At 28.3% G+C, this 22,595-nt stretch overlaps 1 protein-coding gene across 2 annotated transcripts in view; it reads right to left on the bottom strand.

The window, feature by feature from the left end:
* Positions 1 to 8,995: 8,995 nt before the first annotated feature.
* Positions 8,996 to 22,595, bottom strand: part of LOC142325823 (uncharacterized) — a 282,933-nt gene continuing 269,333 nt past the window's right edge. For both annotated transcript variants that reach the window (XM_075367845.1, XM_075367846.1), the window contains exons 3-5: positions 22,375 to 22,501; positions 11,310 to 11,416; positions 8,996 to 9,345 (exon numbers count right to left, since the gene is read on the bottom strand). In XM_075367845.1, the coding sequence (XP_075223960.1) occupies positions 9,131 to 9,345; positions 11,310 to 11,416; positions 22,375 to 22,501 (449 nt within the window). In that variant the 3' untranslated portion in view covers positions 8,996 to 9,130. The remainder of the gene's footprint in view (positions 9,346 to 11,309; positions 11,417 to 22,374; positions 22,502 to 22,595) is intronic.

Here is a 22,595-nt window from a genome sequence, read left to right as displayed (position 1 = left end):
TTCATTCCGGCAAATAATCCTAAAATCTCTCGCAAATTTAGTATTCGACTAAAAGAATACTGTATGTTAGTTACTGGACTAAGACTTTTTTGGAAATTGGATTACTTTATTGTGTAACTGAATATCAGATAAGAGATTCTTTATGTTAATTTTTAATGTCAATTTTTATTGTAAAAAAAAATTAGATAAGGGGGATTTTTTTGGGAAATAGTTTACTTATTAAGAAAATATATTAATAAAATATTAAAATAGAAAAATCAATCGTTAAACTACACTTCAAAAAAATAAATGTTTTTCTGAAATGTAACTAAATTTTTCATACATTTATTGATAATATTAAAATTTAAATAATAACAAAAAAAAACCAGAGTTATTATTCAACTTTATATAATTATAGCGAAACATTATTATTTACGAGGTAAAAACATAAAAAATAAATAAATAATATATTCAGAGGAATACGAATACAAAAAAAAATAATTATTATTTTATAATGTACGTAAAATATCTATAGCGACAATGAAAAATGTTCTAAATAGAATAATTGAGAGAATACCTTAGCTTAAATGCTGGAGGCGCACCATATTTCATGGTTACCAAACTTATTAACTAATCATTTTATAAATAATAAAACAATCTTATTATCCCGTATTAAACGAATAAAAAAAAAATACCAAATGTCAGCATGAAATTTAAAAATTATTAAACACGCCTACATTAAGTTAGGTACAGCAATTACACCGCGTAATAAGATATTTAAATAAATAATTTTAATTTTATGATAATTATATAATCTATAAATAATAAATTAAAATAAAAAATTCAGTTTATTTTTTTAATTTTGTTATATTTGTGTTACAATATATTATTTAGTAAGACGCATGTAAAACGGCAAAACCTCATTATAATTAAAATATAATTTTAGATACATCTGTTAGACTAAATGCTAATTTGTACGCTGATTATTTATTTTTATTCTATTACATTTTTTTAATCCTTCTTCTAAACGCTTATGAAATAAATCCACGGGGTTTATTCAAGAAAACTTTCGATGTCTTAATAAATTTCCTTTATAAACATTAAGGAAAAAATATTTTTAATAATGTAAACATAATAATGAGAATTAAAAAAAGGTAACTTGAATAACTGTTCTATTACTTTTCAGGATAACAAGTATAAAACTGTATGATAAGTACGACAAGGATAACAGAAGCAATGCGTATTGCTTCTAAGAATGAAAAAGCAAATAATTTCGAGTAAAATTTCCTACCTGGTTCATGACAGTTTACTTCATAGATATTTTTTTTATATGTATTATTTATTTGATTTTTCACTGCATTTTCATCAATATAATTTGATTTTACTTAAGAATTAAAGTAATTATCGAAATTTTTATGAATTGAATCGGTAAGGTGTAGTAGAAAATGACACGGTTTTACTGGAAGAAGAAAACATATTTAACGGAAATGTATAATAAATACAGAAGAGGATATTTAATTTCTTCCAATCGCTTACACCTTCATTATTCCAAATCGTAAAAAAATCTATCCAAAATCAGTTTAGAAAAGCTTTCTATAATACTTCTATAGATTAAGGTATTATTAATCTGCAAGGTATTGATGTAAAAAACACCATAAAAAGAAAGTTATTTGGGTGAAGTTCTGCGTTACCATGAAATATTTTTCAAATTTGCACTTTAACACATCAGTTGTCATAGTTTTAATATATTCAGATGTTTTATTTTAGTAATTTCTTATTGCTTATATTTTTATGAATTATTGAAGGAGCTGAAAAAGAGCCAAGATGAAATACGGATGAAATCTATTCCTGTGTTGTTTTTTTTGTAATTTATTTTTATAAAAGATATAATATAAGAACAGAAAGAAAACATTTGTGCCAGTTTAACAATATAAAACGAAATAAGGTTTCAGTATTATTCTAAGGTTTATAAGGTATAAGGTTTCAGTTGCAATCCGCAACTCTGTCAATCTTAAAATAAAAAACAAATATATAACCGCCGCTAAATATTAAATACCCGCCCGATAATTAGAATGATCCAGCAGCAAGGGACTGATGTCCAGGCTCTGCGATTGATAGGAGATAAAATACCCCCCCTTTGTTCCATATTGGTCTCATGGTAAAAAAAAAAAAACTAACAAGTATTATACAGCATTAATTTGGAGAGAAATTCAGTTCGAAATTAAATAAAAAAATAATGAAGTATGAAAAAAATGAGGACGAGTAAAAATTAAATAATTAGTGTAGAATATAATTATGTTCGGAACTACAATGTGTGAAGTTTACAACTTTTCAAAATTTTATTTAGTAAACAAAATTGCTAAGACATCTAAACAAAATTGAAACAAGCGAGGGAGATTCGCTTGTTTCAATAGAGCTAGACTTCTTTTCTCCATAAAGAAAAAAAGTCTATTATCAAATATTATAGATCTAGAAATCTAAAATATTTTTTTATAAATACGAATATATAAAGGAAAAAAAGAGAATCTTGAAAAGTGTATTACTAGAAGATACTGAAAATAGGTACGTTGATACAACTATCAACGTTGATAAAATTATCTTTTAACCATACAATTTTACGGTTAAAAAAATAAGGACAAAGCAGAAAGTAATTGAAAATGTCATCAAACCAGTCAAATGACTTATGATTTCCCTCCCTACACTTCTTTAAAAAAAAAAAAACCATCAAATAAAACTCCTTTTGTTTACACTCTTGCCTCTATTTTTTTACTTATTTTTTATCATCAAACAATTGCTATCTCCATTTTTTTTTCTAGGCTATTATTTTAACCTAAACATATTTACTACATCCTTTTTAATCAATTTTGTATATTCCAGTGTTTATCAAGCTGTACGTCTATTACTTACCTCTATTACCAAATTAATTAAATCTGAATATCTTATTTTACAGCCATTTTATTATTTTAACCTAAACATATTTACTACATCCTTTTTAATCAATTTTGTATATTCCAGTGTTTATCAAGCTGTACGTCTATTACTTACCTCTATTACCAAATTAATTAAATCTGAATATCTTATTTTACAGCCATTTTATTATTTTATAGCTATTTTTCGGGAGTTCCGCAGGGTTCAGTCTTGGTCTCGGTATTTTATTCAACCTACTCTGTTGATCTTCCTAGCACGGAAAATGTCTTTCTTGCCTCCTTTACTGGTGACACGGCGATTTTGGCGTTTGACGTTAACCCAAAGCGTCGGAAAAACTACAAACAGAGTTAGACCTTCTCAGTGAATGGTTAGCCAAATGGAAGGTACAATGTTAATACTGCAAAATCGAGTCGTGTGACGTTTGCGAGGAGGAGGAAAGTGTATCTACCTGAATAGAGTTTACATCCCTCATTCGGAAAACGTAAGATACTTAGGACTTTATTAACATGGGAAAATCATGCGAGAGAAAGGAGAAAACAATTAAATATCAGGATAGACGATTGAACTGGTTATTAGGAAGAAGGTTCGTGTTTTCGTTAAATAATAGTCTGCTGATGTACAAGGCGTATTTAAAGCCAATATCTTCCTACGGGATACAACTTTGGGATACGGCGAGCAACAGCAATATTGACATCGTTCAAAGGTTCCAGAACAAAGTGCTGAGGAACATTTCGGGGACGCCATGGTTTGCGAAGAACGATCCACGATTACTTCGGATGCCGGGTAATCGTGAAGAAATCCACCGGGTAAGTACAAAGTATATACTTAAGCATAACGCGCACGAAAACCACGTGTCTGTTAACCTTTTGGATAATAGTGAAGATGTGAGACGACTGAAGTGGCTCATGTATTGGATCTAGAGACGTTCGTTGAATATCATTCTATAGATTTCTCTTTCTCTAGTATAACTTGTGACTATTTTTTTTTTAATACTCGATTGCTTGTTCTGTTTATTTTATTGTTAATTTGATTGTTCTCAACCATTTAATTTTATTTTTATCGATACCTATGTTTTATTACTTTACCATTTAATTTTTTTTCACTTAATTTTCAAATTGTTTGTACTTTGTTACGTTTGTTTTAGTTATATTCTTTTATTCATTATCCTTTTTTTTTACTATACTTTGTTTAAACCTTTATATTGTCTTATATGCCTCCCTTTCACCTCATTATTTTACTCTGTACAATTTACTGTTCAGGATGATTGTAAATAAAGCAATGTTCAAAAAATCTGTCTCTCTATATCTCTCTCACCCCCCCCCCCCCTCTCTCTCTCGCTCTTCCTCTCTCGCTCTCTCTTTTCGTACTCGTCTTGAGATCTTTTCATTTTGAATTTTATTAATCCACCCAATTTTAAACATACTTTTTGTAACATCACATTTCAAAACCCCCCGTCTTTTTTTTCATTTCTGTTTTCTTACTGTTAATGATTTATTACTTGAAAACACTGCCCTATATAAAAATATTTTTAATAATTATTTTAACTTCTAGATTTATATTTGATAGTATCAGATTTCTTTTCTGTATGAAAGTTCTCCTTTAGTAATAATATATATCATGTTAACAAATTTTACTTATTTTCCATTGCGTTTAGGATAGTTTTTTATCATTCATTCATTCATCTTTGTTTAGTTTTATTTTAATTTTTAAACGGGTCAATGTCCTCTTGATGAAAGTACATTAAAATGCTAATGAATAATTTTGATATAAAAACGTCACGTATTCTTTGTCATTAATTAGTTCATTAAATTATTTGAATCTACATTTCTAACCTAAATAATTATATCTAAAATAATAATAATAACAATAAAAATATGTAATACAGTCATAGGTACTAATTATAACTTAAATTAAATCCACTTATAATTTATAATACTGTAAAATTATAATTACTTATTTTAATAATACTTAAAACTAATATTTAATATCGCTTGACGAGTGTTTTCCCTTAATATTTTTATTAATATAACTGAGAGCTCTCAATTTATATAATTATGAATTGGTAACGACAATTTAAAGCGATTAATTATTAATAGTAAAATTAATTGTGATGTACATTAAAAAAAATACAACATAAGATAATAGTAATAAAATTAATGTAACAAATGCTGAAATATAAATACAAAAGTTTAGTAAAAAATAAAGCTAGCTGACTCAATTTACATTTGGTCATTTTTATTTCACATTTATTTTGATGTAAACAGGCTGTAGTATTTATTTATTAAATATATGTAATACACAATTATATAGACATGGAGATTTAGGCTGTATTTTATCTAATGAGGTATAATTGTTACATTATAACCCCCTAAACATCGCTTAGCTTGGATTTTTTAGCATATTAATAATATATTATCTACTAAGCCGATATAACGTAGTCCTTTATTTATTTATTTATCCATTAATATAGAAGGTGCTTAATATTGTTAAAAAGGCAGCTAAAATTTTTAATTTCTAAATATTAAGAATTTTTTTCTATCGATTAGTAGTCTTAATTTGAGCATTCAGCTAATAGTTGTAATCGATTATTTGCAATGCGTTCTATGTATATTATTTTTTAATTATTTACTGTAAAACATAAAGAAAATTATCTACTTGTAAAGATATAACTATTTACTCATACGTGTTTGAAAGTTCAGAAATATATTTGACGGAATAAAGTAAGAAATAAATAATAGTTATTATCGATAGTGTCTGGAAAGAATGCAGTTGATGTAATCCCTAATGGTTTTAATGTTCGAGTCACAAATCTACTTTCATAATAACATTATGCTAACGATCTAAACTGTAAGTGAATATTAGGTAAATAAAAAAATATATTGTATCAATATTTTGACAAGTAACACACGACAGCAGCGTTTTTTTTTTACCCTCAAGTGCATTATTTCTAACCACTATCTATCAATACAATTATTCAATAACATTTTCAAACAAACTGTCTCAAAATTTTATAGTATAATATTGAAAACTGAAGTTATAAAATTTATTTAAATGTTTTCGTGTGTGTGTGTATATATATATATATATATATATATATATATATATATATATATATATATAGGATAAAATTTATATTTAGGTCAAACAAGAAATATATATCTGTTTAAAATTGTTTTTATTGTCTTTTGCCACCGGGATGATTGTAAAGTGATTTTACAAAAGTATACTACTAAAAAGTAGCGATGAATTCTCAGCTGCATTAGGCCTATATAACTCTCCTTGTTTTCTTTCAAATTACATAACATGTGTACATATATATATATATATATATATAAGTTAGAAATAAATATGTATATAAAAATACATAGTAATATTTTTGTTTTTATTTTAAAGTTTTTTTTTTATTTTTTATGAATACAAATTTTAACACATCAACAACGTTATTATTTTTTTTAAACAAATATATTCATTTTTAGAAATATTAAAATATTAGTTATAAGTTAATTACTTGATATAATTAAAGAGACAGAATTTTTGGCCCACCATTCCAATACAGAATACAAAAAATTCCACTAACCCAAACAAAAAAAAAAAAAAAAACTTGTAGTGATGAAAAAATTAAGTACTTAGTTTTCCTATCGTAAAATAACTACAAAAATTATTTACAAACTTATAAAAGTAATAATATAATATATTAATTGCATTAATGTAAATACGTACACAAAACTAATTCTAATACAATATTAACAAATATAAAAAATTAAATAAATAATAATATTACAATAATATTCTATAGAGATGGAATTCATATATAAAAAGCCTAACAACTACACGCATTTATTTATTTTAAAAAAAGTCTTACAACACTAAGCTTTCTACACGATTTTTACAGTATGTTTAGTATTTTAAATCTAATATTATTGTCTGGCTAAAGCATTTTGGATTATTATAATAATTATTATGGATTTAACATGTGTACTATATAAATTAATTAATTTAATAGTATAAATATAGTATTTTTGATGGGTAATCATAAATATTTTTATTATTATTATTATTATTATTATTTGAAATATTATATAATCAGATCTGAACTCTCATTTTTTATTTTGACTTTACATGCAAATCAATTTTTAATAATGTCTAAATTATGTCTTAATACCATTTTTTATTAGTCTCTCTTGTTCGTTTTACATGCAGTTTGCTTCTATGATATACAAAATAATATTGAGTTTGATAATAATATTAATACATTTTTAAAATACAAATATTCTTTAAAAAAAACTTATGTATTTTTTAACCACAAATAAAAGTAAAAAATGGTCAAATAAATAAACAAAAACAGTTCGATGAAACTATTTAATGAAGGGATCAGCAAGCTAAAAACATTTTCAGACTTATATTATTTATCTTTCGTATTAAATTGTAGAATATAGTGACCTGTCATTTAACTATACAGATGTCAGAAAATTCAAAACGCAAACGTGTTTATACTTCAGTGAGACTAAACCTTTAAACGTTTGGATAGCATTCAAATGCTATTCGAGTGATACCTGAGGTATGCATAGCATTCTCACACTATTACAAACAACATTACTTCAATATTCCAATTTAAAAAAAAAAAATGCCTTACATCGATCGACTCGTTTAATGAATTTAAGCCAATATTTTTTTGTAAATAAAAGAAAAATAAGGTTCAATTTTATACTTATAAATATCATTTCAAGTATAAAAAGCTCTGTCGGGTAATACCAAAACTATAAGTAATTAAGTTTAGGTATTGATAGATTACTATAAGAATGCTTACGATTTGTAAGAGGTGGGGTATAGCAGGATGAGCTATCACACCAATCCAAGTTTTGACTAGTAGTAATATGATTTTTTTTGGAGGGAGGTAACGAGATATAGAGTAATGAGGGAGAAGCCACTTCATAGACAATTCTATTCAAACATTATTAACACAAATCCATTTTTCCCGTTACAATATAGGGCACACTGAATTTTCCTTCCGACTAGTTAAGAGCCTGGATTTAGCCAGTAGACATTGTAATATGTCAACTAAATATATACGGAACTGAATGTTCTAAACGTTTGAAATAATTTTTCACTAATGTTCAAAATTAAAATAAGCAGGCTAGTTTTGGTATTTTATTTTATATTTTTTTGGCCCCGGAAAATTAAAAAAATATGAGTATGTAGGTAAAAATAAAAATAATAACCTTATAACAACGCTAGCCTGTGAAAAACAGACTAACCGAGTCTTTACTGAGATCTGTTTTCTATCAAAATTTATCCCGTATCAGCTTCACAAAAATTCTATTTTCTCAGGTAGATCACAAATAGTGAGCAAGCGAGATGTATTTTACTCTACAACAATATTTATGGATTTTTATTGTTACAGAAAAGATTTTTTTAAATCGGATTTTATTAAATTGTTTTTTAGGTTAAATAGGAAAAAATTGATAAAAATTATTTTGGATGTTAATAGCTGTGCAGTCCCTACATTTTGGCTACTTATACGTAGAGATAAAAAAAAATAAAAAAATAAAAGTATAACTTCTTTTGGTTACAAAATTCTTCGTAAAACATTTTTTTACTATTTAATCGATTGCTGAATTATATATTGAGTTCTTACATCAAGTGCAGGAGTACAGGATTTTAAAAAATCCTAATATTTTAATAATATAATCCTTTTTCTGGGTAAATTTATAAATAAGAGTACTGGATGAATGAATTAATTTAACAGTATGGCACACTTAACTATAACAGACAAATCTTTTATATATCATATAAGTTCATGTAAAAAAATTTACACAATGACACCGCGATGCATCGCTTCTGTTTTTTTTATCTCTTTTTCTACATTCATAAAGCAGTCCATTTATAAACGCATCGCGACAATCAAAGCTATTTATAATGTTATGTAATATGTATATATTTATTTATTAAAATCGGTAAACATGACACATATTTATATACTGGAGCAGAACTACGACACGTTGACGGCTTTGGTTTCAAATAAAACAAACAGACACACGCACGAGCACGTAATAAAATTATTATTTTTTTTAAATTAAATTATACATTAAGAATTAATTTATCTATTTATGACAATTCAATAAAGTTCTTATGACGATTTTTATTGTGTCTCAGTCTAACTTGAAATTGACTGTGCTTATTATAAATCGGCATCGGTTGTAGGCTCATCAGACCACCTGACACTTTATGATTGTGCTCTCCGATGCTGAAATCCGCGTCCATTTTCAAAAAATTGAAACATTTTTCGAAACCTGGTGATGTTAATTGCTTGCCTCTCAGCGGTCGGCCTTTCTTGTTGAAACCGACAAAATGTGATTCGTCTGCTACTGAACGGTATCTGTTGTAACCGTTCTGTATCATCTCTTCGTAAAATTGACATCTGGCGCCTCGTTGTCTCTTCTAAAACACAAATTTACATAAAAAAATTACAAATAATTAATTATTTAATACAATTTTTTAACATGATTTTTTAATTTATATTATATAAAACAAAAAACAGAAGAAGATTCCTGTACCGGTTTTCCAAGGAAAGATTTGTAACTTTTCCTTGCTTTTATCCCGGGTATTCAAAGAATTAAACGGTATGCTAAAATTATGCGATTCAATTAAAATATAAACATTTCCAATTTTCTAATAAAATGTAAAATCAGTTGACTACTAGCGTAACATTCGTAGATTTTATTTACATATAATATACTTGTATTATTAATTTTGTATAAGGTATTATTTGCACGACTTTGATTAAAATCGTTGATCTTTTCATATTCAAAATAAATGCAAGTATTTACTAGTTTCATTGCCAATAAGTTCCAGATTACTTTCGATAATGCTTTGTCCCTATTTAACGCCTGGTATGATGTAATATTACGTCATTCCGAAGGAGGAAATCGAAATCTGTTTCCACACCCTTTTCTTCTGTGAGCTAATCGTGCCGATTACTGTTTACCGTCACAGCAATAGAATGCTACAGTGACGTCCAACACACAGTGACAAATTGCAGGCTCATTACTACTCATTTAGTTGTGTATATTTTTCCCTTTCAGCTTTGTAGGACAACTGGAGAAACTCGAATTGCAATCGGCTTTCTAATCCCGATGCAAATTTTGTTCATATGAAAAGCTTATATTTCTTGTAGATAAATTATATCTTTACCGGTGATATTAAATGTTAATAATCTGTTCTAATAACGGTGAAAAAATAAAAATTATTTTTTTCTACGGCTGTATTATAATGTTTGAATTACATGTACCATAATGAAGTTAATTAGGAAAACTGGAAAGACTATTACTCTTTTCAACCACTGATCGATCAGAAGCGGGTATTTTTTAATGTATCAGCTGTTTCTTTACTTTGATTTTAATCCGATTTATTAGTTAACAAGCAGAGGTTAATTTGAAAGTACACCGAGAGGTAATTATGTTTCTATATTACACTCCTCTTTATGCTTTTATTTATTTTTTCAAATTCTGAGGAAGAAATGTCTTTAACACCTTTTAGAAAAATATTAAAGAAAATTTACCGATAAACTATTACCACAAAAATTTTTTTTTGAAAAATTTAAAAAAATATTTTGTAAACAATGTAATCTATCATCGATTTAAAACAATAATCGCAAAAATATTTCAGCCGTAGAAAAAATATCGTACACAATTCTCTATAATGGCCATTAATGCACACTTGCAAAGTTTACGACACTAACTCAAGGCTCGTGTCGTAACTTACTTCGCACTCGTGCATCAACGGCTACCATTAAAGGCTCGTTCCATAATTTACTATTATTTTCCACTTTTCTATTATTATTTCTATTATCTATTAATTTATCCAATTTCATTTTGTTACGGAAAAAAAATAAGCTTTCTAATTTTTTTTACCAATTTTTATATGAATAAGAAATAAGCAAAATAATAATGAAAACTCCCTGTCACAAATGCGTAAAATCTAATCTTTTCTTATTTTCACCCAAATGAACGATTTGGATCAATTTTTTTTTTTTTTTAGTTTTCACCTCTTTCTCAAGTAATACCAATTGCAATCACAGTTTATTAAAAATTAATTCATTAGGTATTATTCGCAAACCCTTTGCGAATAATACCTTTAAGAAAATAATATTGTAATAATATAGTTATATTATTTATTTAAAAATATATAATAATTTCTACTATTATTGCTAGAATTAATCTAAAACCCAGCTCATTGAAGATTCAAAAAATAATATTATAATTTCCTTGTTAAACAAGCTTTACCGACACGATCCAATTTTCAACAGCTTTGTCTAATTTTAACTATGTGTTGTTGAAATTTTGAAAAAAATGAAGACCAACATTTTTTAAAATTATTTCTTATATTTAAACGATAATACTTACTGATCCCACTAACTTCCATTTGGAATTGAAACAAAGGTATCGTTTTGATTCTTCTGCAAAGATTGTCAGTTTCATACTGAAGTCCTCGGACCTTATAGTCAAATTTTCTGTAACAGTTAAAGTTAAAAATAATATTATTAAAAAAAGTAAATAAAGTATCCGTAATCTAATTAATTTAGCATTTTTCCACAAAATATTAGGTAATTAGAAACGAACAAAATATTCAAAATTTAAAACAAATCTACGAATAGTTTCTGTACGTTATTCGCTTAATTAGAATCACAATAATTAAAAAAGTAATCGTTTTATATACGTCTGATTTAAATCTGATGTATTTTAATTATCTTAACTTTTTTATTTTATGAACCGATCAATTTATGTTTAAGAATCTTATAAGTATGTACTATAAAATATATTCTTACTATGACGTAAATATGACGATTGATATTTCAATTTAATAACAAAAATCAACACTAAACAAATAAACTGAAATAAGAAGCCGGTTATTTTTACGCGCAGAAAAGTAAATAAGTAATAATAAGTATTATTATAAATTGTGACGTAATTACTTAGTTTTACGATCCAATATTGTAATGAGGTGAAACGTACAAGTCAACAAAACTATAGACGCAGAGCTAAAGTGAAAAATCAACAAACGAAGGAGTGGACGATAGAAGAGGTACACTTCCTGGAAATGTTGACAGAGTAACTCGCTTCGCTCGCTTCCAGGCCAAAAATAGAATATAGTAGAGTATATGACAAGTGTTGTCACGTTAAATTGTCAGTCATCTGAACATAACTTGAAATCAAATATTTGATTCAGTAGTGTATACAATACTTGAATTATTGACAAGGGAGAGGACGAAGATTTCTCTACTCTCTTCGCGCTGAAAGTTTATTTTGTTTCTTGTTATTTACGCCGGATCTTAGTTCTTCTCAACACAATGTACTTAAGAATGTGTACACATGTATAGTTATGTATGAAATTCAGATGTATTTTTTTTTTTTTTTTTAAAGAAGTTATTTATACTTTTATTTTTATAAATAATCTTTTAATATTTGCAAGTTATTTAAAATTATAAATCGGCTACATGAAGAATAACAATAATTTTTTCTACGGCTGAATTATAACGTTTAAATTACGCGCATTTAACCTGAATCATAACGAGGGTCTTCGGGCCCACCACCGATAGGTATTGCTTCAGATGATGAGACGATGAAAATGCCATGCGTGACAGGGATTCGAACCCGAGACAAATAATGAGGGTCATTATGATATAGGTGTTCAACCGATCAGAAGCGGATATTGTTTAATATTACAACTGTTTTTTTTTACTTTGATTTTAATCTGATTTAATAGTTAGCAAACAGAAGTTTATTTGAAATTACACCGATAACTTAATTTCAACATTACACTGCTTGTCCTTTTGTTAATTATGTCGGATTCTGAGGAAAAAATGTCTTTAACACCGATCGATATCAAAGAAAAGACAGAACTTATGGGTGACTAATAACCTACTGCCACAAAAATGTATTGTTTAATGAATTTTTTAAAAATTAAAAAAATATTCCGTAAACAATGTATCCTATTATCGATCTAAATCAATAATCTCAGTATTTTCTCAGCTGTAGAAAACATACGGTAAACGACTTTCTATAAAGTGGAGAGTGTGCAACACTCTTGCGAAGTTTACGATACTCGCCAAGGCTCGTGTCGTACGATACTTCGCACTCGTGCATCGATGGCTATCATTCGTTACTGGTTCCTTGCATAATGGTACTATTATCTGATGATTTTACACGAAAAATCACAAACACGCGAAATAATATATTATTAAGTTATAAAATCTCTTTCACTCTTTTTGGTATTATTTTCAAAATCTTCTAGTTCATTCTTAATCTGATCGCTCCATCTGAATCTTAATCTGATCTCTACATTGTCTCCCGTTTAATTAAAGTAACTAACTCATACGTACATTGTCCTACAACAGATAACAGGCATACTCGATTATTATCTCCGATTTCTTTATTGAAACTCTATCCAATTTCAACATAACATCATCGAGGATGAAAGCATAAAGGATAAAAGGAAAAATTGGATAGAGAAAAAGGAATGGTCTACCGCTGAGGAATCAATAAAAAGGGACGAAACCCGCAACGATCGGATAGTTTAAAAACTTCCTCCAGATAGTCGAAATTCGTCCCCTCAACCATTTCGAAGATTGACGAATCTTATCGTGGATTTTATCGGAAAAAATGCAATCGAAGAATTAGGAAAGATTACGGAATCTGTCCCAGCTGAGAAATATTACATAATTATCAACAATTTTATGTTGACCGGCTCGAATATTTGTTGTAACCTATTTTCTTGCCGATATATAACACAGCTGTATAAAAACAGGTTCAGAATTTCTTAAGGAAAATTTTCGCTCATTCTCAGATTTTTGTAACTTGTGGAAGTATCCTTCTAAACGTCTAACCGTTCAACCGTATCCATTTTATTAGTAACTAAATATAATATCAGAAGTCTGATCGGTTACTAAATGAAAAAGGATGATTTTTCTTTCCTTATCATTTCTGTTTCCACGTTAGATGGGTGTCTTTGTTGTTAAATAAAATGAGAATAATAAGTACGGTTATATAGGTAACGTGAAGCTCCCTAAATCCTGACTATCCTAGATCTATAACCTTCAGACTTCTAAGCTAGTGTTGTAAGTTACATTTAAGAGTGCTACATATAGTTATTATACATCTTAATTATAGTTTTACATTGTACCTAAAATACATCATATTATACATTTCGAGTAAACTAATGGACCATAAAGGTACAAATATATTTTTAGAATAAAAGGTAAGATACATTAATTTTTCACAATCTTAAAAGTAGGTGTACTCGGATTTTGAATTGCTATAAAAGTACCGCTTTTCTGTTTATCAGCTACTTGGCTGATTTAAATCTTATATATATTTCTCTAATATTATAATTTAAATACATTGTATTTGTATTCGCTTCGTTATTATCTACAGTCACCGATGTGAAGGTTGTTAAATTCGTTTTCATTAGATTTAAAAAATTCAAACGTAAAACACAAACAATGTTTTTAAAGAATACTTAATGCGTAAAAAATTATAAATTTCTATGTGCGCATGCGCAAGTATGTCCGTATATGCGGTGATGATTTGGATCAACTTTTTGATTGCGTGTATGTGTGTGGTAAAGCGAGGGTGTGAGAAAGACCCACCTGGCAGGTGTAAGCGGTCATTCTATCCATTCATAAAGACTATATTAACATGTTTATTTTGTTTCCTAAAAGGGGAAAAAATTTAAAAAGGTTGAAGTGAAGATTGTGTTTGTTTGTTTAAAATCTTACATTTTTTTTCTGTTTTAAAGGGTTCCAAACTCCCAAACACGTCTCTAGTGGTGCTATTAAGATTCGGTGATGTGTTTCTAATACTGGTACTTTTCTTTCTACGGGCTTTATACAAATCGTTTTGGAAAAGAATTTTGTTTGTAAATAAATAAAACAAAACGTGATATAATTTTTGTGTAGGATAATAAAATTTGAATAGGGCTTAGGTTTTTATATATATATATTTTTTTTTTCATAAAACTGTACTCTATTCAGGTATTTCTTGAATAAATTCAATCTAAGCAAACCATTCACTGAACGTATTTAATTTCAGATTTACATTTTTTTTTTCATTTACCTTCTATAATTTATTTGTTGATAAGTGGCCACCCGTATTTCTTAGCGGAGTAAAAAGAAAATAACATTATTTGTAATAAATCAAAATGAATTAATTTATGATTCCTTAACCTCTTAATAAAATTATTTTCATTGTAATATTTTCTACGTAAAAAATTTACTACGTAAAAACGTATTTATTTTTTAAATAAATTATTACTTAAAGTAATTGTAATTTAATGAAAACGTTTCTAAAAATTATATTTTCTATGCACCGATTGAGAAGATGTAATTTTTATTTTAAATTAAACGTTTATAATTTTATGTTACAATAGTAATACAAATATAAGAGAAGGGAAAGTATTAATTACATTACATATTTATTCAATTCGATGGAAAACCAAACGTAATAAATGAAATATTTCCTTTTATAGGAACGATTTCCATTTTGCTAAAATAAAGATTAAGATCGTGGCCAAAAGCAGAAGTCTTCTCATTACCTCATTCATAATTTTTTTAAGTATAACACGGAATGGTGTTTTTTTTTTTTTTTTTGGACGTGACAACGTCTTATAAAGCGATGAACGCCGGCAGCACGCACAAAAAATTGTCCCGTTCCGCCTGAGCCGAGCCGAACCGTCGTGCAATGGAATATACTATCATGTCAAGCAGGTTTTGGCGGGTTTTTCAAGAACAGCAATTTCATGAATTTGTTTTATGATTTCAATTTCATCGTTTTAAATTGACACTTTATCAACATTGATTTGATTAAAGTTTATTTCTATAACACGTAGTTCCACACAAACCAATATTTTTTTTTTTTTGTAATAGGCATGGTGATACTTCTGGTAGCATCAATGGATATATCTGTTGAAAGTTATATTATTGGGATTCTCGAACATATTAGGAAAGAGAGGATGAAATTTAAAACGTTATAAATCAGGATGGTTTTTTTTTTTAATTAGAGAAATTATAAAGAAAATCAAAATAGTTAAGAACCGATGATGATAAATAATGTAGGAGAAAGTAGTAAAATAAGAAAAAGAAAAATATAATATTATAGAATCAGTAACTTGATTTCAAAGTGTTCTCCTTTAAACACACATAATAAACACATACGTTAAAGGTTTATTCGATAAGCAGGTCTTCTGGAAAAATTCAGGTGAGGTAAGATCTTAAGTACCGAAGCAATATTAGTATAGTTTACTGACGCTAATATTATAATAACATTACACTTCATGTAAGTAATCGGTATTTAAAAAAAAATAACTAAAAAACACGACTACCGAAAAAACATAGCTGACAAATATTGCACTTTTTGTAAGCCGTTTGAATTTAGAAAATCGGAAGATTTGTTGCGAAGATATAACAACATTTCCGATTAACCGTGATCTGTTAGATCGAGAGTGTACCTGACGCATGTAAAACTTATCTTTCAATCTATTAATAAATGCCCCGTTTGAATTTTGAAAATCGGATGATTGTTTGCAGATATATTATAAGAGCACCCTATTGAACCTCCCTAAATAGTACCCTAGGGGCATCCTGTTAGTTACCGATTGATAGTGATACTTAGTCTAGCCTCCCACGAGATGCTCGTACCATTCTAGCCTCGCATGCAGTCCCCACGGGAAGCCCATTATTATTATTAAACAGAAATATTTTTAATTTATTTCATTTTATTTAAAATAAATTTAATTCTATTATTTTTGTAATATTATTCATTCGAATCATGCAATTCAAACCCAGATCACACAGTGATACAGAATCGTAGTTCACAGTTCATTAAAGTTTGTGCTTCAACCGGCAAATCTCCACTACTACTACTACTACTACACACACACACTCACACACACACACACACACACACACACACATACACACACACACAACACACACACACACACACACACACACACACACACACACACAACACACACACACACACACACACACACACACACACACACACACACACACATATGGGCTATATACATAATTTATGTGGCCTATGGAATTCCCGATAACGAAGGATTCCAACACGGTGCCATACATCTGATCGATTTAGCCGTTGAACTGCTACAGTCGTACATACACACACCCTAAAAACATTACAGTCCTTTTCGGGTAGTCATGTAAATATAGCTTACGGATTTTGTATTTCTTTAATACTAATTTATGGCGTTTTCTTAATTTTAATTAAACGTAAAATTTTTTTTTCTTTTTTCTCAAATTTTTGATTACTGGCAAGAATTCCACTTTTTTTCTTATTTCGCTAGCAGTTTTTACTCAATAAATGTTCTATAGAATTCCTTAATTGATTAATTCACAACATTAATACAAAATGTTAAAGGACATTTTAATCTACAATAACAACAACAATAATAATAATAATATACCCATCACTTATATATATATGTGTGTGTGAATGTGTATTTGCTTTTGTGTGCATATACTATATCATTTGTCTATACAGGCAAGTATTTTGGTGATTTGTATGATGCCACAAGAGAAGAATGTCTGGAGTGGCAATGTATCAAAGCCAAGCTTTCATAATTTGCGTAGTTTTGCAGTGACACATCAATCATTAACTTCAGTCGATAAATTTACATGTGTCATGTAAACTTTCATTAGTGTCATACGAACGTTATTTTTCACAAATTAAATTTATTTTATGTACGCGGTGTTTTATTTTTGAATAATTTTATTGATTTAGAAGTGATTCCAGTATTTTTATTTATTTTTGTAATTTTTATTCGTTTATATATTTTCTAATATTCTAAAAATCGTAAGCGCAGCGAATTCTTTTTCGTTGATTTTTTATAATTTTGTATTTTCAGTATTCGTTGAAATTTACATTTCAGTTCAAATATAAGTCACAAAATTTGTGTATTGTTTACCCAAATTCTAAAACTGATTTTAATGAAATTTTACATGATAATAGTAAAAAAATTGCATAAATTTTGAAAATTTTTGATTTAGTGTTGAATGCATTATTGAATGAATCTAAATTAAATAATTATCTAAAATCTAAATTATATTTGTAATAATAACTAGATTAACTTTCTAAATTAATATTTTTTTTAAAGAATAAAACTTTAATTATAAAACAAATGATAATATATCCATCGAAGACACTGCTTTCTATTAGCTACGCGTATTTACAGTCATCTAAGGTGTACGATTTTAGAACGAGCTTTTACCGTATGATAAATCAACTGCAATCGTAGGCTAAATGTTTTCTTTTAAAGTGGCACATCTGAAAGTATTTTGATAATTTCTAATTCTCCAAATCCACTTTTTTTCACCATCGATTTCTTTTATAATTATGTGAAATAAACGCACCGCTTCCAACATTTTAACATTTTGCAAAAAAATGACAGTATTATCTCATCCGTAACTAAAAAGCATAGTAGTAATACTTAAAATACTCATCGTTAGGGATTCCTTCGTGAGAGTACGTCGGACAAACGGAAAAGAATACATCCAGCTTTTTGATGCTAAATCGTAGCATCAAATCTTTTCCCTCTACAACCACCACCGTGAGGGTAACGGGAAAAGATATGATGCTGTTCGCTCAACGGCATTTCATCTGGTAATGAAAGTCGAGTACACCCGAGGGATTATTTATAAGTCCTCTCCGTATCATATAGGGTCTAGATCAGTTGGTCTAGATCAATTTGTTAACGGAAACTGTAGACCCGGTTCGGCACTCAAATTGAGCATCGTAGAACGGGCTGATGAGCGTTTTGATATTACCTCCACGTCATTGTGGCCCAGAAGTTACTAGAAACACTAGTCAGTTTTTGGACACTGATGAATAGCAAGCTGTATGCTCCCCTCTGTGATTCTTTGTCGGCCTTGACCGTGGGAAATTTCAATGGTATTCGACAGTTAAACACTTTATCGTTGATAGATGTCTGTCGTTGAATTAGTATTTTTAATTACAAACCATTTTGTTCGTTAAAACAATAAAAAAAAAAAAATTATTTTGTTGTTTTTGGAAATATACAAAGAAATATTATATAATTGCAAAAAAAATCTTTCACACTTGTTCAGTATAGCTATTGAAAAATCTGTAGAGAAGGCTTATCCTTCAAAACAAATAAAAATAAGAATAAATTGTATAAAATTATAAATATCAATTCTAGCGAGTAAAAAAAAAATTAATTATATCCGGTTATTTTAAGGTACTTTTATTTCTGACTTCCAAATTTTTTTTATTAAAAATTTTTGTGGAGTAGTAGATTTACACAGTTCAATATAGCCCAGATAAACTACAAATACATTAATGTAACGTGTTACAGTTGAGTCACGGTCTTATATATAAATTGTCATTGCGATTGAATTTTTACAATATAAAACTTGTTGATAAATAACTAATTAAACGGGTTTTATAAAAATTACGTTAATAATAAAAAATAAATTAGGTTAATATCATGATATATGAGGTTTTTTGCTGTTTTACACTAAGTTTATCAGAAAGTAAATGCATGAAAGCAAATCAAGCTTCATTTTTGCTGCTTACTATCAGATTAATTGGACTTAATACATACTAATACATGAGTTCAGAAATTTCATTAAAGAAATGGAGGCATTATCTTTTTAATTGTTGTGATTAAAATACATTTAAAAGATAATGAAAAATACGGCGTTTATTTATTACGATTCGAGAGGCGCTGGAAGTATCGAGGGCATCATAAGAGGTATCGGTAACTGTAAACAGACAAAAATTTACACAAATATTTTTCATGGCCGAGATAAAACTAAGTTTTAATTGTTGTTAATCCACTAAAACCAGTAAAATAATTATTTAAATAAAAATAAAATTATATTTACGCGTTACACTTTATTATATTTAAACAGGATAAAGAAGAGTGTTAAAAGAAGAAACTTTAAACTTTTGTTGATTTTAGTAATTTAGTCGTTACGTTAGGAAACCGATGTCCAAACCCAACATATACTAGTTCAGATTCTGGTCTAACATGTGTCCCCGGCGCCAGGCGCCTCCCATTAACAGGGCATTGATATGCTTCATTGTCCCACATTCACATTCTCAACGTCTTCAAACTGACACCAACAGGGACACGCTCACACGTTTACATTTATATACACACATACACACACCGACAACTCAACATGACACGGATCACAGCTCACAGCTTTAAGCAAACCTCTCTAAAACACCTGATTACTTAAAATTATTAATAAACAAACCTTGTTAAATCAATATTTAAAAAAATAAAAAATAAACAAAGCGTTAGATTTTTTCGTAAAATTACGCATAAATTTGAAATTAAAATTACTTCAGAACTACATCTGATGCGATGATGAAATGTGATGCTATCATAATTTTGGCAATATCACGATTACAATATATATTATTATTATTAAAAAGGTAAAAGTAATATATATTATAAAATAGTATTAAAAAAAGGATGGACGTAAGCCTTTATAGTCTTACTGGACATCAGACGCACAGCGAATCCAGATACGGTCAGGGACCAAAAGCCTCTTACGTTCCCTCAGGTTTAACTTAGAAGTTTTAATCAGTATTAGATGATTATTAATTTTTTACAGCAAAAAGAAGAGAAAGACCTGATCTGTTACAGCTAGGTGTTCTAAGGTGTAGTAAAATATAATATTATATATATTTTCCGGTTACATAAAGTAACTATATTATAAAGAAAGTTAATTTTTCAATGCAAGTATGATTCTGCAAAAACTATTTAAAACAACACTTCCGTGATTTCATGTCATCCCTAAGTGTAGACATATACAGGCCTATATATATATATATATATATATATATATATATATATATATATATATATATATATATATATATATGTGTGTGTGTGTGTGTGTACCGACCGTCTAGCAAGAAAACTCCGCCTCCTGAACCACCAATGCGTTTGTTATCCTCCTGGTTACGTGAAATCTCCGCATTTATAAACTCATTAAACTTCTAGGCGCTGATTTCTTTCTCTTTCGTTTCCTGTTCTCCTGAAATTCGGCTACGTTTAGTGGCACTTGATGATCGTTCTAGATTCGATCTCTTCTTATAGGGCATAATGAAAAAGATTAAAAAACTACATGAAAAGAAAATAATTTCAATAAATTTTCTAAACCGACTTGCTAATCCAGCAAAAAGACAGGTAATAATATGAAAGTTTAAGCTATCGTCATCCAAAAACTACCATAAAATTTTGTTAAAAATACCTCACATGACAATGTTTTGTTCTATTTGAAAAAGAAAACTGTAGGAAAACAATTAATTTATTATATAAGTGAAACAATTACAATTCTGTGAATGCATCATCACTCTCCACAAAAAAGGATGGTGCGTGGGTTTGTTTCCTTTACGTGCTCACATTTTTACTTTAGCTACTGTTGGCGCATAGCGGATCAATGGTGGTGCGCCGGGCAGCTGCGCGCAGCGGATGAAGGATTCATTCATTCGTTCAAACGAGTTTTACTTCTCAAACGATTTATCTAAAATTATATTTGTATTTTCAGAATAAAAAAAGAAAACACTGGGGTTAGAGCCGTGTTAAAAAATCACAATAGAAACAGCTAAAAATGTTTAGGATTTTAAAGCTTTCATTTTAAAAGTTTTTGTTATTAGTACGCTAAAGTCACGAACGTTATTTAGTTACATTTGACTAAACCGTTCAACAAAATCATGTGTAATGAAACATAAACCTCGTAACATTTTCGCGCCGGGTCCTTTTTTCCTAGTTTAGAATAAAAAGTAAAGAATATCTGTCGGTAACTTGAAAAAAAAGATTTAAAAATTCCTTTGTTATTCTTTTGATAATTTTTTTCTACTTCATTTAGAATTTTCTTCAAGCTTAAGTGGTGATATCATCAACCAAAAAAATAAATAAAATTATATCTAGCGATATTTTCGATCGAATATAATTTTTTTATAAGGTAAAAAAACATGTATGATTAAAGTTATATTTCAGTTAACTTTCTTTGAGATCTATCATCCAACCGATGTAACAGATTTCTACTTTTCTGAAATCAGTAAATCTCAATCATCAATGAAATCAAAAAATGGAAGGGTTTATATTCTTTAACCTTATTATTACAGTAGATTGAAAAATAAATTAGTCTTCTTTATTTCTTACCACCTAAGAAACTATATAAACAAATTTTACGGACATATCTTACACATAGTTATACTGAGAAACTAGAAGACTAGTAACGTACGTTATGTTACAAAACTCGGGAAAGTAAAAATTAAAAAAAATTTGTAATTTACGAGAATAATTTTTAGTACCAATCTTTGGAGAAAACTAAAACATAATAAATATTATTAAATAATTAATTTTATATAAGTTTTTATTTATTATTAATTATTATTTACTTACGGAATCTGTCCGATTTGTCGTCGGCCAGGACACGTCCTTTCATGTCCACGCGAACGTCGCTGCTGCTGCAGTCGTTGTACAACCTCACGGAGCGAACCATTGAGGGCGCTGCACCACAAATCACAACCTGATAACAAAATAATTCACAAAAATAGCGCATTAGCTCGCCCGTAGTGTATAGTAATTGTTTTTTAAATTAAATTTATAACATTTATCTATTT

Source organism: Lycorma delicatula, chromosome 5 (assembly GCF_047948215.1).
Source record: "Lycorma delicatula isolate Av1 chromosome 5, ASM4794821v1, whole genome shotgun sequence".
In the NCBI taxonomy this organism is placed as follows: domain Eukaryota; kingdom Metazoa; phylum Arthropoda; class Insecta; order Hemiptera; family Fulgoridae; genus Lycorma; species Lycorma delicatula.
Note: the sequence above shows the minus strand (reverse complement) of the source record. Positions and strands in the feature narration are given on the sequence as shown.